The sequence below is a fragment of the Betta splendens genome, chromosome 3 (genome assembly GCF_900634795.4).
Source record: "Betta splendens chromosome 3, fBetSpl5.4, whole genome shotgun sequence".
NCBI lineage: Eukaryota > Metazoa > Chordata > Actinopteri > Anabantiformes > Osphronemidae > Betta > Betta splendens.
In genome coordinates this window covers 14,121,807-14,133,766 of record NC_040883.2, presented here as the reverse complement: position 1 = coordinate 14,133,766, position 11,960 = coordinate 14,121,807, and the positions used below count along the sequence as shown (strand labels likewise).

At 42.1% G+C, this 11,960-nt stretch overlaps 2 protein-coding genes across 5 annotated transcripts; one reads left to right on the top strand and one right to left on the bottom strand.

The window, feature by feature from the left end:
* The first annotated feature begins 731 nt into the window (after nt 1-731).
* On the top strand, nt 732-7,434 carry ccpg1 (cell cycle progression 1). 3 transcript variants are annotated; one of them, XM_029144095.2, is made up of 11 exons: nt 732-884; nt 2,529-2,618; nt 2,805-2,916; nt 3,018-3,100; nt 3,201-3,390; nt 3,516-3,608; nt 4,194-4,505; nt 4,641-4,711; nt 4,883-5,002; nt 5,089-6,374; nt 6,600-7,434. In XM_029144095.2, the coding sequence occupies exons 2-11, from the start codon at nt 2,550-2,552 to the stop codon at nt 6,790-6,792; spliced, it is 2,529 nt and encodes an 842-aa protein (XP_028999928.1). In that variant the 5' UTR covers nt 732-884; nt 2,529-2,549; the 3' UTR covers nt 6,793-7,434. The 3 variants fall into 3 exon arrangements, with proteins under 3 accessions (XP_028999928.1, XP_028999927.1, XP_028999929.1); XM_029144094.2 differs by having other exon boundaries at nt 3,513-3,608; XM_029144096.2 differs by lacking the exon at nt 3,516-3,608.
* pigb (phosphatidylinositol glycan anchor biosynthesis, class B) lies at nt 7,291-10,594 on the bottom strand. 2 transcript variants are annotated; one of them, XM_029144097.3, is made up of 12 exons: nt 10,205-10,594; nt 9,752-9,881; nt 9,534-9,651; nt 9,360-9,464; nt 9,100-9,230; nt 8,856-8,996; nt 8,731-8,782; nt 8,452-8,663; nt 8,221-8,285; nt 7,927-8,146; nt 7,595-7,772; nt 7,291-7,513 (listed from the first exon to the last, which is right to left on the bottom strand). In XM_029144097.3, exons 1-12 carry the CDS (start codon nt 10,314-10,316, stop codon nt 7,400-7,402), a joined length of 1,578 nt encoding a protein of 525 aa, XP_028999930.1. In that variant the 5' UTR covers nt 10,317-10,594; the 3' UTR covers nt 7,291-7,399. The 2 variants fall into 2 exon arrangements, with proteins under 2 accessions (XP_028999930.1, XP_055363363.1); XM_055507388.1 differs by having other exon boundaries at nt 10,359-10,593.
* Nucleotides 10,595-11,960: the final 1,366 nt, after the last annotated feature.

The window sequence follows — 11,960 nt, the reverse complement described above, 5'->3', positions numbered from 1 at the left end:
ACTGGTTCGACTTGGTAACAGCTGCTCTCAGGAGTATAAATTGAGTATAAATCATTTATTACTATTTACTATTGTGTGTGGCATCTTGTATTTGTGTTTATGACAACATTTATTCTGTATCTTCCTATGCAGCACTTTACTAAATGTAGGACTCATCATGATTAATTAGTAACGCAGGCATCACTAATTGTAAACAGTGATCTGATTTATTAGGTATTTTCCCAATTTGTATGCAACTACATAAGTAAGAGAGAAGATTAACGCAAAGTAAGATTTCACATTCGAGAAATATATTTTAGTAATTTTTGCAAAAGTGTAATAGTGCACAAAGTGAGTACGACAAACGAATAAACAAAGTGTGGGTTAAAGACGACTTATTGTCCCTGAACACTAGTGAGCGCTAACCAGCCGCAGACGTCCGCGGCACCAAAACAAACCCAGAGCACGTGTTTCCTCACAGACACCGCAACTTTTCTGTTTTTCTTTTACCGCAACTTTTTAACATCTATTCATATATATATGTATATACAGAATAGTACAAAACAATGGTATGACTTTGTTTTAACTTACTTCTGCCCTCCCGTAATTTGAGCGCAGTCTGCTTCGTCACGTTTCCTTGTTTATGTTTTTTGCAACATCACAACGTTTATGTCCAGAGCCTTCGCGCCGCCCTCGCGGAGCCTGTTTGACCACTCTGCACACTTGGGAAATGTAGTTCCACCAGTTTGGCGGCAGAAACGCGCCGCGTATCCAACGGTCTCATTTAAAACTACATTTCCCCTTTTCAGTCGGCTTTGTTGTTAACGTACATCCTGGGCTGGGGCGAACCGCATCAACTCCGGAGCAGATTGCAAACAGCCGCCTCGTCTTTGGTCCACGTACCGGTGAGATTCGTGATTTTGCATAATTCTGTAAAAGCTGGCGGTTTATAAATATCTCTCAATGTTGTCTGTACATTATTAATAATGACACGTCGCGACGACGACGCGAAAGGCGGAGACGTTGACAGCGTTATTAACTAGCTGAAAAACAACCTTTAAATGACTTTATTTACCGCGAACCGACGCCGCCGACGCCGCACACACGCACGGTATCCGACGCTACCAGTGCGTGAGAGGCAGCTGACTGGGGTTTGTTATTTAATAGTTGCCTGTCAAGTCGCAGTAGTTGACATCATATAAATGGAAAGAGACACTTTGTTGATCCCCTTGGGGAAATTTATCTCGGGCAGCCATTTACCACGGGGAGCAGTGCCTTGCTCAAGAACACGCCTGGTGCCCGAGGCGGGGATCGAACCTGCCCAAGTTGCTGCCCAAACCTATTGGGCCACCAGGCCACTGCACATCTGTTAGTAACTGTGGCGCGTGGCAGCTGGAGGTCGCTGTTACAGATGTTTGTTTATTTGTTTACAGACAGGTTATTAGAAGTTGTTTACGCATACAAACTCAGAGATCAAGCAAAGGTAAAAGTATATACCTCAAATGTACATGACTCATACAAGCACCAAAGGACATTTGTGAAGTCGTAGTAGCAAGTTCATGTTATACAATTTAGTTAAAAGTTATTGAGATTATGTCCAAGTTCTCCACTAATTTAAATTAGATAAATAAATATGTTACTGAATAAGACCTGTCTTAAGAATAAGTATTTAAGTTAATTAGGTATTCTGTGTAACTTAATGTACTTGATACCATGAAGATACAGTTCTGGTTCAGCCTCATAAATTCAGTTGTAAAATGCTAAGGCCATTTTGGTTTGAAGGATAAAGCTTCAGCATAAATTTATCCTCTTGTTTCCTGTTAAGAAGATTAGTGACAGAGGCTATTTGGATGAATTACAAAGCTTTATGTAATAGAATGGAATAGAATAAGTAGACATATTTTTGTTTAGACATCTAATAGTATACAATGGTATTTCATGGTAACCTGATGCTTCTAATGTTACTGATTTTATATTTGTGAATTTTCATCAGACTAACTAAATTATTTTTTTGTACTTCCCATTGAAGGGTACTTTCCAGTTTCCCACACCTCAGTGAATCGGCTTGGGATCATGTTTGCTCGCTTGCTCGCTCGCTCTATATCTCTCTCTCTCTCCCCCCTCTCTCTTTCTCTCAAGGGTTGTTGCTTAATCAGAAACTAGTTGGTTTATTGGTACATGATACACCTGTTCCAATGTGTGATCTCTTACACGGAGCATTTGTTGTTCAGCAAGTAAACATTTCAAACATTTCAAACATTTTCTCCGCATTTTTGATATTTGCACAGTTCATATAAAAATTTAACTTGTTGGAAAAACATTTCGGTGTATAGTAGTTGTTGTGAATCTGACCGTTGTACAACATTATTTAAGTGTCTCTTAAATCACTTTGGTGACAGACAAATATACCCTAATTATTATACCTGTACATGTAACAATTACAGATAATAGATAGATGGACATGTATAGATTATTGTAAGTTGATGTTTTGGCTGTAATAAATCACATATATCACTGTTTGTGGTGTTTAATCTCTTCATCTTCTCTAGATCCCTGTTTAGTGCCAAGGAATGGCAGAAACATCAGAGACGTCAAGTGATACAGAGTCGTCCTGTGGCTGGACCATTATTAGTAATGAGGTAAGAACCACATTTCTTTATTCCTGTAATCAAATCCTTAATAAAGCAAAAGAAATACACTGTTATTAATATAAGATGGGTTTCAGTAAGATAGTTTAGATTCTTATCAGCTGGCTTAAAAGGTTGAGTTGTCAAAGTCAAACAGGTTTGTTGCTGGGGTGTAACTAATGTGACGTTCGTTTACAGGGCTCAGATATCGAGACGTTGGGGTCGGAGGTGACAGTGGAGTGTGGAGCAGGACTGTTAGAGCGCCCCCGAGTGGAGGAAGCAGAGCTGCAGGATGTCGCCGCAGCTGATGGTCAGAGTCCTCAATGTTTTGGTGCCTTTATTAACTGGTGTTTATATAAAACCGTAGGGAAGTTGGACTTCTGTATGTTTACAGAGTCCTTTTAATTTCAGCTGGATGTATTAAAGAGAAACGTGCTTCAATTGATGAGACGCTGCAAGATCCAACCATAGAAGAAACGCTGTGCGCTTCAGAGGTGAGCAGACGTAGCAACCCACGGGGAGGTTCTATCTCTGCAGGGACCTGATCTTGAAATAGTCCTCTGTCAAAACATCTTGTTAACGTATGTCGTGTAGGCTGGAGACATGGCTCCAGAGACGGTGCACGTGTCTCTGCTGTCCTCCAGCGACCAGTCAGACATCGTAACTCTGGGAGACTTGAAGGAGGATGATCACTTAGAGGAGGAGGAGGCGGCAGCGGCCAGCGAGGAGTTCTACATGGGCACATCCTGCAGCAGCCAATATGCCTTCACCGCTGGAGAGAGTGGTACGGCTGCAGAGACACACACTGACACGGTGTCTGATTTCATTTCCACCTACAGCCAAATTGTCAACAGAGGAAAATTCAACACAATTTGCCTCTTCTGCCTGTTTTCTACGTTACTTAAGCAGGTTTGATGTTGAGTCACTGGAAACTTCCACAGAGTCTGGTGACCTTAGGGCAACATCTGAGAAGTCAGCTCACTGGAAGTCGCTCCTTTCCAGGTGGCCCAGATTGAAACTGGAGTGAATCTAATAGAATGCCCTGCAGTGCACACAACTAATGCTGACATGAACACATTTGAGCCAGTTTGTGGCCTTTGAAGCATGTTAGAAAAAGAACATTGACGCATGTGCGTGTCTTCGTAGGTCTGGTTCACACAGCAACGAGGTGTAGTTATTATCAGGCAGTTATTTTAAAGTCAGACAGACCGAGCGTTTCAAACTGTGCTTTGTCCATTAAGGCTTTCTATTAAAAAAATAGAGATTTACTGTAACAGTAAATGCTCCAAACCACTTCATAAAACCCTTGGTGTGACATTAAGACCCAGAATGTTGTTGGCCAGGTGTGAAGGTGAGATCAGTCCTCCTAATTCACAGTAAGAACATCAATAACCCTGTTTCCTGACAATCACTGCACCAGTCACTTGTAGCAATTTGTTTCTGCGTGATTGACTCAAGCATGCTTCAAATTCTAAGCCTAACATCACCGTACTTAAACCTCTCCTGCCTTTGTAGGCACGACTCGTCTCTTATTTTTTTATTATTATTATTATTATTATTATTATTATTATTATTATTATTATTTAGTATTCCCAGCGCAGCAGCCGGTGGTGACAAACTCGAGCAGCAGCGAGGACGAGGCGGGACGAAGTGCCGGTACCGTGGTACGAAGAAGGCGGCTGAGGAAGAATACCACAAGTAGCATGACAGAGCCTGAGGAGGAGGAAGCACTGGAGACTGGGTCAAATGAGGAAAAGGCCAAAGAAGAGACACAGCAGGAGGCGCAGGCCGAGGTTAGACCGGCTGGAGCTCTGGATGCACAAAGTCAAGGCCCAGGCAGTAGAATGCTCAAGTACATCCTGGTGGTCGTCGTAGCCGTAACCTTACTGCTACTCTGCGGTAGGAAGAAGACTTCACGTGCAATGATATTTTATTCCATAGCTGATATGTATAATAGTATTTATTACAATCTTCCCTCAGCAGGTTGGAAATGTATTTATTAGGTAAATAATTTGTTATAAATCTCACAAACAGGCATGATGAGGATTCAAGAAAGACAGAAAAGTGTGAAAAACGTGGTCAGTGAGCTCAATGTGTGCAAAGAGGTCAGTTTGAAGACACTTCGCAACTTACTATTGAATTATTATTATTATTATTGCTACTATCACTGTTTTATTAATAGTCTATTTTAACTATTAGATGATTCTGATTCCACAGTTAAAAAAACTTGTGCTATGTTAATACCTGTTTCTACTCCGTTTCGGTGTGATACACAGGGACGGGTCTTTAGCCGGGAAGACCCGGAGGAGCACAAACTCATTTCCCTGCTCACACATGAGATTGAGAAGATAAAACATGAGAACCAGGAGCTCAACATCAAACAGGCGCATATTCAGGTAGAGGAACTTTTTAGTACTTTGGTAACAACACTGATCAATGTAAACACAACCATAACTTTGTTGCTGCTCATTTTCACATTAAGGCCCAGAGAGACAACATGGAAAAGCTGCTGAAAGTGAAATCTGAGGAGAAGACTAACATCATGTCTCAGCAGCAGAGTTTGGCTGCTGAAAACCAGCTGCTGAAAAGCTCTCTGGAACGTGAAGAAAACTCCCTGCTGACTTTACAGGAGGAGCTGAGAAACCTGCGCAGTAGGATTAGGGATCTGGAGGCGATGGGCGCCGGAGCTGACTCCCTGCTCTCAGAAAACCAGAGGCTGAAGGATCAGCTGGAGGAGGAGAAGCAGCAGATGAGGAAGTTCCACAGTCAGAAAGAAGAACTGATGGCTGAAGCAAAGACCGTGAGGGAGAGGCTCAATAAAGAAAGGGAGGTCACAGAGGAGCTGAGAAGAGAGCTGAGTCGCGTCACTGGTAGAGAGAGTGAGTCCAGTTCAGAGACAGAAGAGTTGCAGCTACGTCTGCTGGAGCTGGAGAAGAGACTGAGCTTCGAGCAGCAGCGCTCTGACCTGTGGGAGAGGCTGTACGTGGAAACCAAAGAAGAAAGAGCCAAAGGAGACACGCAAACCAAGAGGAAGAAACCATCGGACGGCATGGCGGGTAGAGTGAAGCAGACATTTGATGCTGTGAAGAACTCCACCAAAGAGTTTGTCCACCACCACAAGGAGCAGATAAAGAAAGCGAAGGAGGCTGTGAAGGAGAACCTGAGGAAGTTCTCAGATTCCGTCAAATCGACTTTCCGACACTTCAAGGACTCAGCATCAACTTTCATCAACAAGGCCAGAGGATTCTACGACAAGAAGAATTCAAAGGAGTCGTGGCAGCACAGGTCCCACAGGCATCATCACAGACACCCGCACAAATCTGACGACTCCTCCCAGAGCAGCGGCAACACCAGAAAACCAGGGGGGAAGGTCCACGAGGACCGAGGCCAAAGCAGCAACAAGGCAGGGGCCAAAGGATGCATCGGGGTCTTCGACTGCGCTTACCAGGAGTCCATGAGCCTCTTTAACAAAGGCATCGAGCCAATTAGAGCGGATGAATTCTACCAGCTGTTGCGGAGCTACCTGCAGCAGGAGGTCGAACACTTCCACCACTGGAAAGAGGTGGAAGTGTTCGTCAACAACTTCTTCCACAACGGAGTGTTCATCCACGACCAGATGCTGTTCACAGACTTTGTCAGCGGTATCGGGGAGTACCTGCTGGACATGCATGAGTATCACGGCCTCGATGAAGATGTGTTTGGAGATCTGAATGACTTCATCTACAGGCACTTCTTTGGGGAGGCCTACATTAAAAACTATTCCCCGAGGTAAGTATCCAAAAATACACTCTTAGCCGTCTGCTCTGAGTAAGTAACTGGAAACTATTCAGAATTTATGGGCAAGTAGCTGAACTCAGGACCTAAGTTAAAGCCTTGCCCCAGTTCACCTCTCACGACTCCTGACGACACCTCATGACTCCTAAATGTAGGACTGAACCAGTCTTTGCTGTTTCACACTAATGTTCATATGATTTTCGTGTTTGAATCACACAGTGGTCCCTTCGAAAGACCCAACGCAGATTCAAAGGATGAGTCACGATCAAAGCATCAGCAGCGCAAGCAACAAAGAACTAGATCCCGTCCACACAGTGAACGCAAGTGGAGCAGGTCAGGAAGAAACACAGACAGACACATGGCCGACGTCAAAATAGAGCTCGGCCCAATGCCATTCGATCCCAAATACTGAAAACGTCTCAGCTGGTTTAATGTTGTAGTTTTAGATTCTATGTTGGGCTTAGATGCAAAGATTTGTAAGTTTGCACAATGTTGAGTTTTCCCTGCTACTGAGTGTTATTGAACGGTTGTGTTTTTAGTTAGGTTTGAGTGAAAGATGTGTCATTGCTTATATGCACGTTAAGAAAACTTACATGAAAAAAGGTTAAATGAACTGATAAAGTATGATTTGCTGCTGAATCAGCACAGATTTTATTTCAGCTAATAAATGTTGGACAACAAATTCCTACTTAGGAACCAACAACTGTGCCATGTTGCCACGTTTAGTTTTAAAGTAACAATCATACTGTATAGTTGTTTTAATTTGCTGCTACAACAACAGGTTTGCGTGCTGTTCGGTTTTCTTTGCTGTCAACGCTGTTCTTACATTCCACCTTAAGCTTGTTATAACTGGACTGGGCAGTTTTATCAGAAAACCAAAATATAATAAAAAATAGGCTGACAAATGTAATAATTTTTACATCTGATATTTTAAATTTACATTTGAGGTAAAATAGTTCAGTATGAAATCACAAGACAGTTTCATGAAGGAAACAAAACTGCGATTGTTTCAGTGTTTGTTAGTGCCTTTCATAAATAAAGATGCTTCCTCCGACTCTTCCTTCAGGAAAATGAGTGTGAAATATCTCCGCTGTCCTCACAAAGTTTTTTACTTGTAAAAACACAGAGATCTCCTACAACATAAACAGAAACAACGAACTTTCAGAAAATCGTAAACGCAGGTAAAGACATCACTCCTGTTACTTGTATCTTACCTTTTCCAAAACATCAAAGAATATCAGGTGGGTTGGTAGAGAGGATTTGTAGGGGAACGAGGTCTGGAGCCAGAGCAGGGGGTCGTCGTAGAATTGCTCAGCTTCATCAACATAACCTTTCTCTCCGAGATCTGGAGGACACTCGAGGAACCTCATCTTTAAGGGACAGTGGACGTGACTGCAATGAGTGTGAAGCAGAGAAGTAGTGAGTAATGTTACAAGTACACATTAAAACCTTTTAGTCTTGAACCCTCCTGCTGACCAGTCCATGATTTAAATCATTCCAGTAATGGGGCCAACAGGTTTTCCCACCGGTGGGCAGCAGTGTGTACCTGTAGTGGGGCGTTGAGTGGCAGGGCATGAGGAACAACGTGTCTGGCTGTGGAGGCGTGGAGATGCTGCTGACATTGCACAGTTTCTGTAGGTGAGACATGACATCTAGGGCTCCTCTCTGATGAATCAGGCCGGTGTATAGAGCTGGAGCCACGTTGGCCGCTAATAAGAGTATTGCTGCAGGCCGACGCCATGTTTTCAGATTAGCCAGAGAGATTCCTGTCGTAGCAGACACTAATTGTAAATAATAAGCAGAAAATACATATTTTTTTAATGTGAAATCAGAGCCTTACCACAAAAGACCATACAGAAAGGCAGCACAGGATAGATGAATCTGAACTCCTTATGTGGAAGCAAGCTGAAGCCGAGATCAACAAAATGTCAAGTTTGTTTGCATCACCTGACTGAGACTCCCACACATGAGCGTGACAACAAACTTTGTTGAGAACTTTAAAGGACACATTGGTGTTAGTTATGCTATTTTTCACTTTCGGATTTCTTCAGAGCATAAAGAATTACTTTACCTATATATGACGATGGTCCAGACGACTGGTGCCAGTAGGACTTTGTGTGTTCTGTTGGCGAGGGAGCAGCCATGAAGAAAAAAGGGGAGTTGAGGACCGATCACCACGGCAAACCCCTGACTGAGGTACCAGTGCCAGGGGTGGGAGCCGTAGAAATCAGCCACACTGTGGAAGACGTTGAACTTCAGAAAGTTGAACTGTACCATGGTCCACTGCAAAACAGAAATTGTTACACACTAATTTACGAGCAGACATCACGGCATGTTATAAAAGTGTCACCTTTTCATAGAAATGACAGTCAATCAGTGTGGAAATCACAAGAGCCAAGGTTCTGAAAGCACAATAATTATTATTTAGTGGAGAGCGCACATAAAAAAAAGGTTTGATAAACATATGATACAGACCCGATAGGAATGTAGTCGTGAGTAATGAGTCTCAGTTTGTTTTGTTCCTGCCAGAAGTGATACATCAGCAGAGGAAACCAGACGATCAGAGCTGTCGGACGAACAATTACAGCCAAGGCAACCAGCACCAAATATTTTTTACTGGAAACATTAAGAAACATTAAGGTGTGTGTAAGTGATCTATTCTAAATGGTTTGAAAGTAGTGTGTAGGTATATATGAAAAAGGTGTTAACAAGAAAACACCTGCTGTGTGTTTTAGACCCCGGCAACGGAAAGTAATAAAGAGCCACACAGGTGATGGTGGCCTCCATGCTGTTGGTCAGAGTCCTGGTGCAGCAGTACCAGGTGAACCACGAGCAAACATGGCAGAAGAACTGCAGAGAAACAGTAAAACAAACAAAAGGATGCTGAGCTGGTGCTTTATCTGGTTCCATCATTGCACAACGTAGCATGGCCACATTATCGTGCACCAAGCTACACAGTACAAAGTTTGACATGCTTACTGTCCATCTAGCAACATCACTGCTCTCCAACGTTCGGATGAGGAAAAAGAATTTCACATCAGCAAATGCAGCAAGGAGTGCTTGAATTACCCTCGGAAGCCATATCTGCAGGAAAGTCATAAGGTCAATGACAAGACACAAAAGGCGTCTAAACTGTGAAACTTGTGACCTTACCAGGAGGTGAACTGTGTCACAGTTTGTCAAGTGTAATATTTTGTAAATGAATGCAAAGAAAAGTGGATACAAGTATCCTCTTATTCCTGCTTTCCACTCCCAGGTCAGATATCCATAAGTCACACTGTTAAGGTATGAACTGCTGAGTGATAATAATAGCAATAACATGAATAACAACAGCCAACATCTGCTGCTAATTGTCCTGCTTTAAAGGATATTTGAAGACCATCCGATGTGAAACCTCCAGAGACTGCCAGTACTCGTCTGGGACAAAGCTGGTCTGAACCAGAAGGCAGTTAATTAGTCTGAAGGCCACAGAAAACAGGACAACTCTGGTTCTCAGCCGTCCTGGGAAATTAAAAAAATCCCTGGATTTTAGGATTAGATGCATGATGCACGCAGCGTCCAGATACTAGAGACGTTTTCCTGGTTATTCTCAACATAATCACTGTTTAACCAGGGGTAGTTACAGGAACATACAGCTTCCAAAACCTAAAGTACACGTGCAGATCTATTATCAGTAAAATATACTTAGTGGTATCGTGCAGACATAAATATTAGCGTGATTACAGAAATGAACAGATTTTGAAGTGTAGAGTTTTTATATTTTATACCCTTTATCAAACATATTCCATATTAAGTGTAGTATTTAAATAAATAAACAGCTTCACCGTCGTTCAGAGGACATTCATCTTCCTTCGAGTACAGTAGTGATTTTCTTTTCCTCAGTTTCACATCTCCCACTTTGTTCCCAAACTTAAAACGCTCTCGGATGTTCTCCATCACAACATGTTGTCTAAAACACCTGCCGCCAGCATCGCTCACCTGTCGGCCAGGTGACAAATGACTTCACACTCAGTGTCTGCTTTAAATCAGACACTGTGATCTTAAACGACCGCAAACTAAGGTAAGCGAGTCACAATATAATTCCGTTTGGTTAACCAACCCTTTAACCAAGTTTAACTACGTAAAATAAACGACGCAAATAGTTTTAACTTCCAACTAGCTTTACTGAGCGCAACTGTTTTAGCTGCGCTTCCGCATTCACACGTAGTTCCGGTTGAACATTGGTTCTGGAATTCAAAATAAAAGTTCGACATTTTAAGCTTATGAGATACAGATGTGCGCACAGCAGCTCAAGGGTCGAGTGCTTTCCCGCATAGATTATGATTACGTCTATCTAGCTCTATATATAAATGCACTCTTCAACATTATGTATTTAAACTACTTACAGACCTTTACTAGAGCCTCGAGTAATGCTAGTGCAATACATCAGGAGGTCTGTTAGCTGCCTGCTGTCCACCAGGGGGCGAAACGCGACTTGTTCTTATTTGCAGAACAATAGAAGAAGACGACGAATAGCTCCTGCTAGCAAGGTCCTTGTGGCCTCTGGTTCCCTTTATTTTACCTTCACCTGCTTCTATTTGCATGTGTTAGTTATACAGTTCGAATTATCCGCTGCTCTGGTGAGTGATGGTAGTTACGGAAAATTATTGTAATAGAGAGAAAAAGATGTTTGAGACTTGAGCCAAACGGTCAAGAGACTGTTAAGCTAGCAAACGTTTAATATTCGTCTGAATTTAAAAAAAAATACAGCTATAAAGAAATCCCATTAACACTGGAGAACTGAATCTAGCACAGACTGAAACATATCAGTGACAGTGGCTTGTACTTTACTAGTATGCAGAGTTGCAGTGGTTGAAATTTAACAATTACATGTTACATTCAACAAAGTTGATGCAAACAACATCCAGAGTGCGTTGGATAACATTATATTGTTCTTTCAGAATCACTTTGTGTGTCAAGGTGTGCGTTGTGGATTCTTCAGTCATGCTTCGACAAAGAATACCTTTTAACCAGATGGCCTTTGCTGTGCTGCTTGGAGTTGCTAGTGGTATTTACATCTACAGACCTTATTTTCAGCAGCATTCAAAGACCTCATGTCAGCAAAACCAGGATGTGCCAACAAAAAAGAATGAACTAGACTGAGGCACTTGTTTCCGTGGAAATACTTAACACACAGGAAGAAGAAGAATGGCAACAAATGATCCTGGGCCCTTAACAGCTGGAGACAAATTCAAGACTACATTGTACAAAAAGTTGTTTCTTTGACTTCTGTGATTGTAAATGTATAGAGTACAATAATTAATATTTTGCTACCTAAATTGTCATTATCTGAATGACCAACAAGCATCAATCAAAGCTTTTATGAAACAAGGAGAGGAAATAAAGATCAGATCATTTATGAATGAAACCAGAGACCTTTTTCAAAACAACTTTAATCAGCAAATTTATCAATGTCAAAACTGTATAAAACAAGGAACAATATTTGCACAAAAACAGCAAAAATGCATTAAATGACACCTAGGGGGCAGGCCAACCTAGACACTCTATGCAAAATGCTAAAGCATGGGAGCGCTGTGGTTT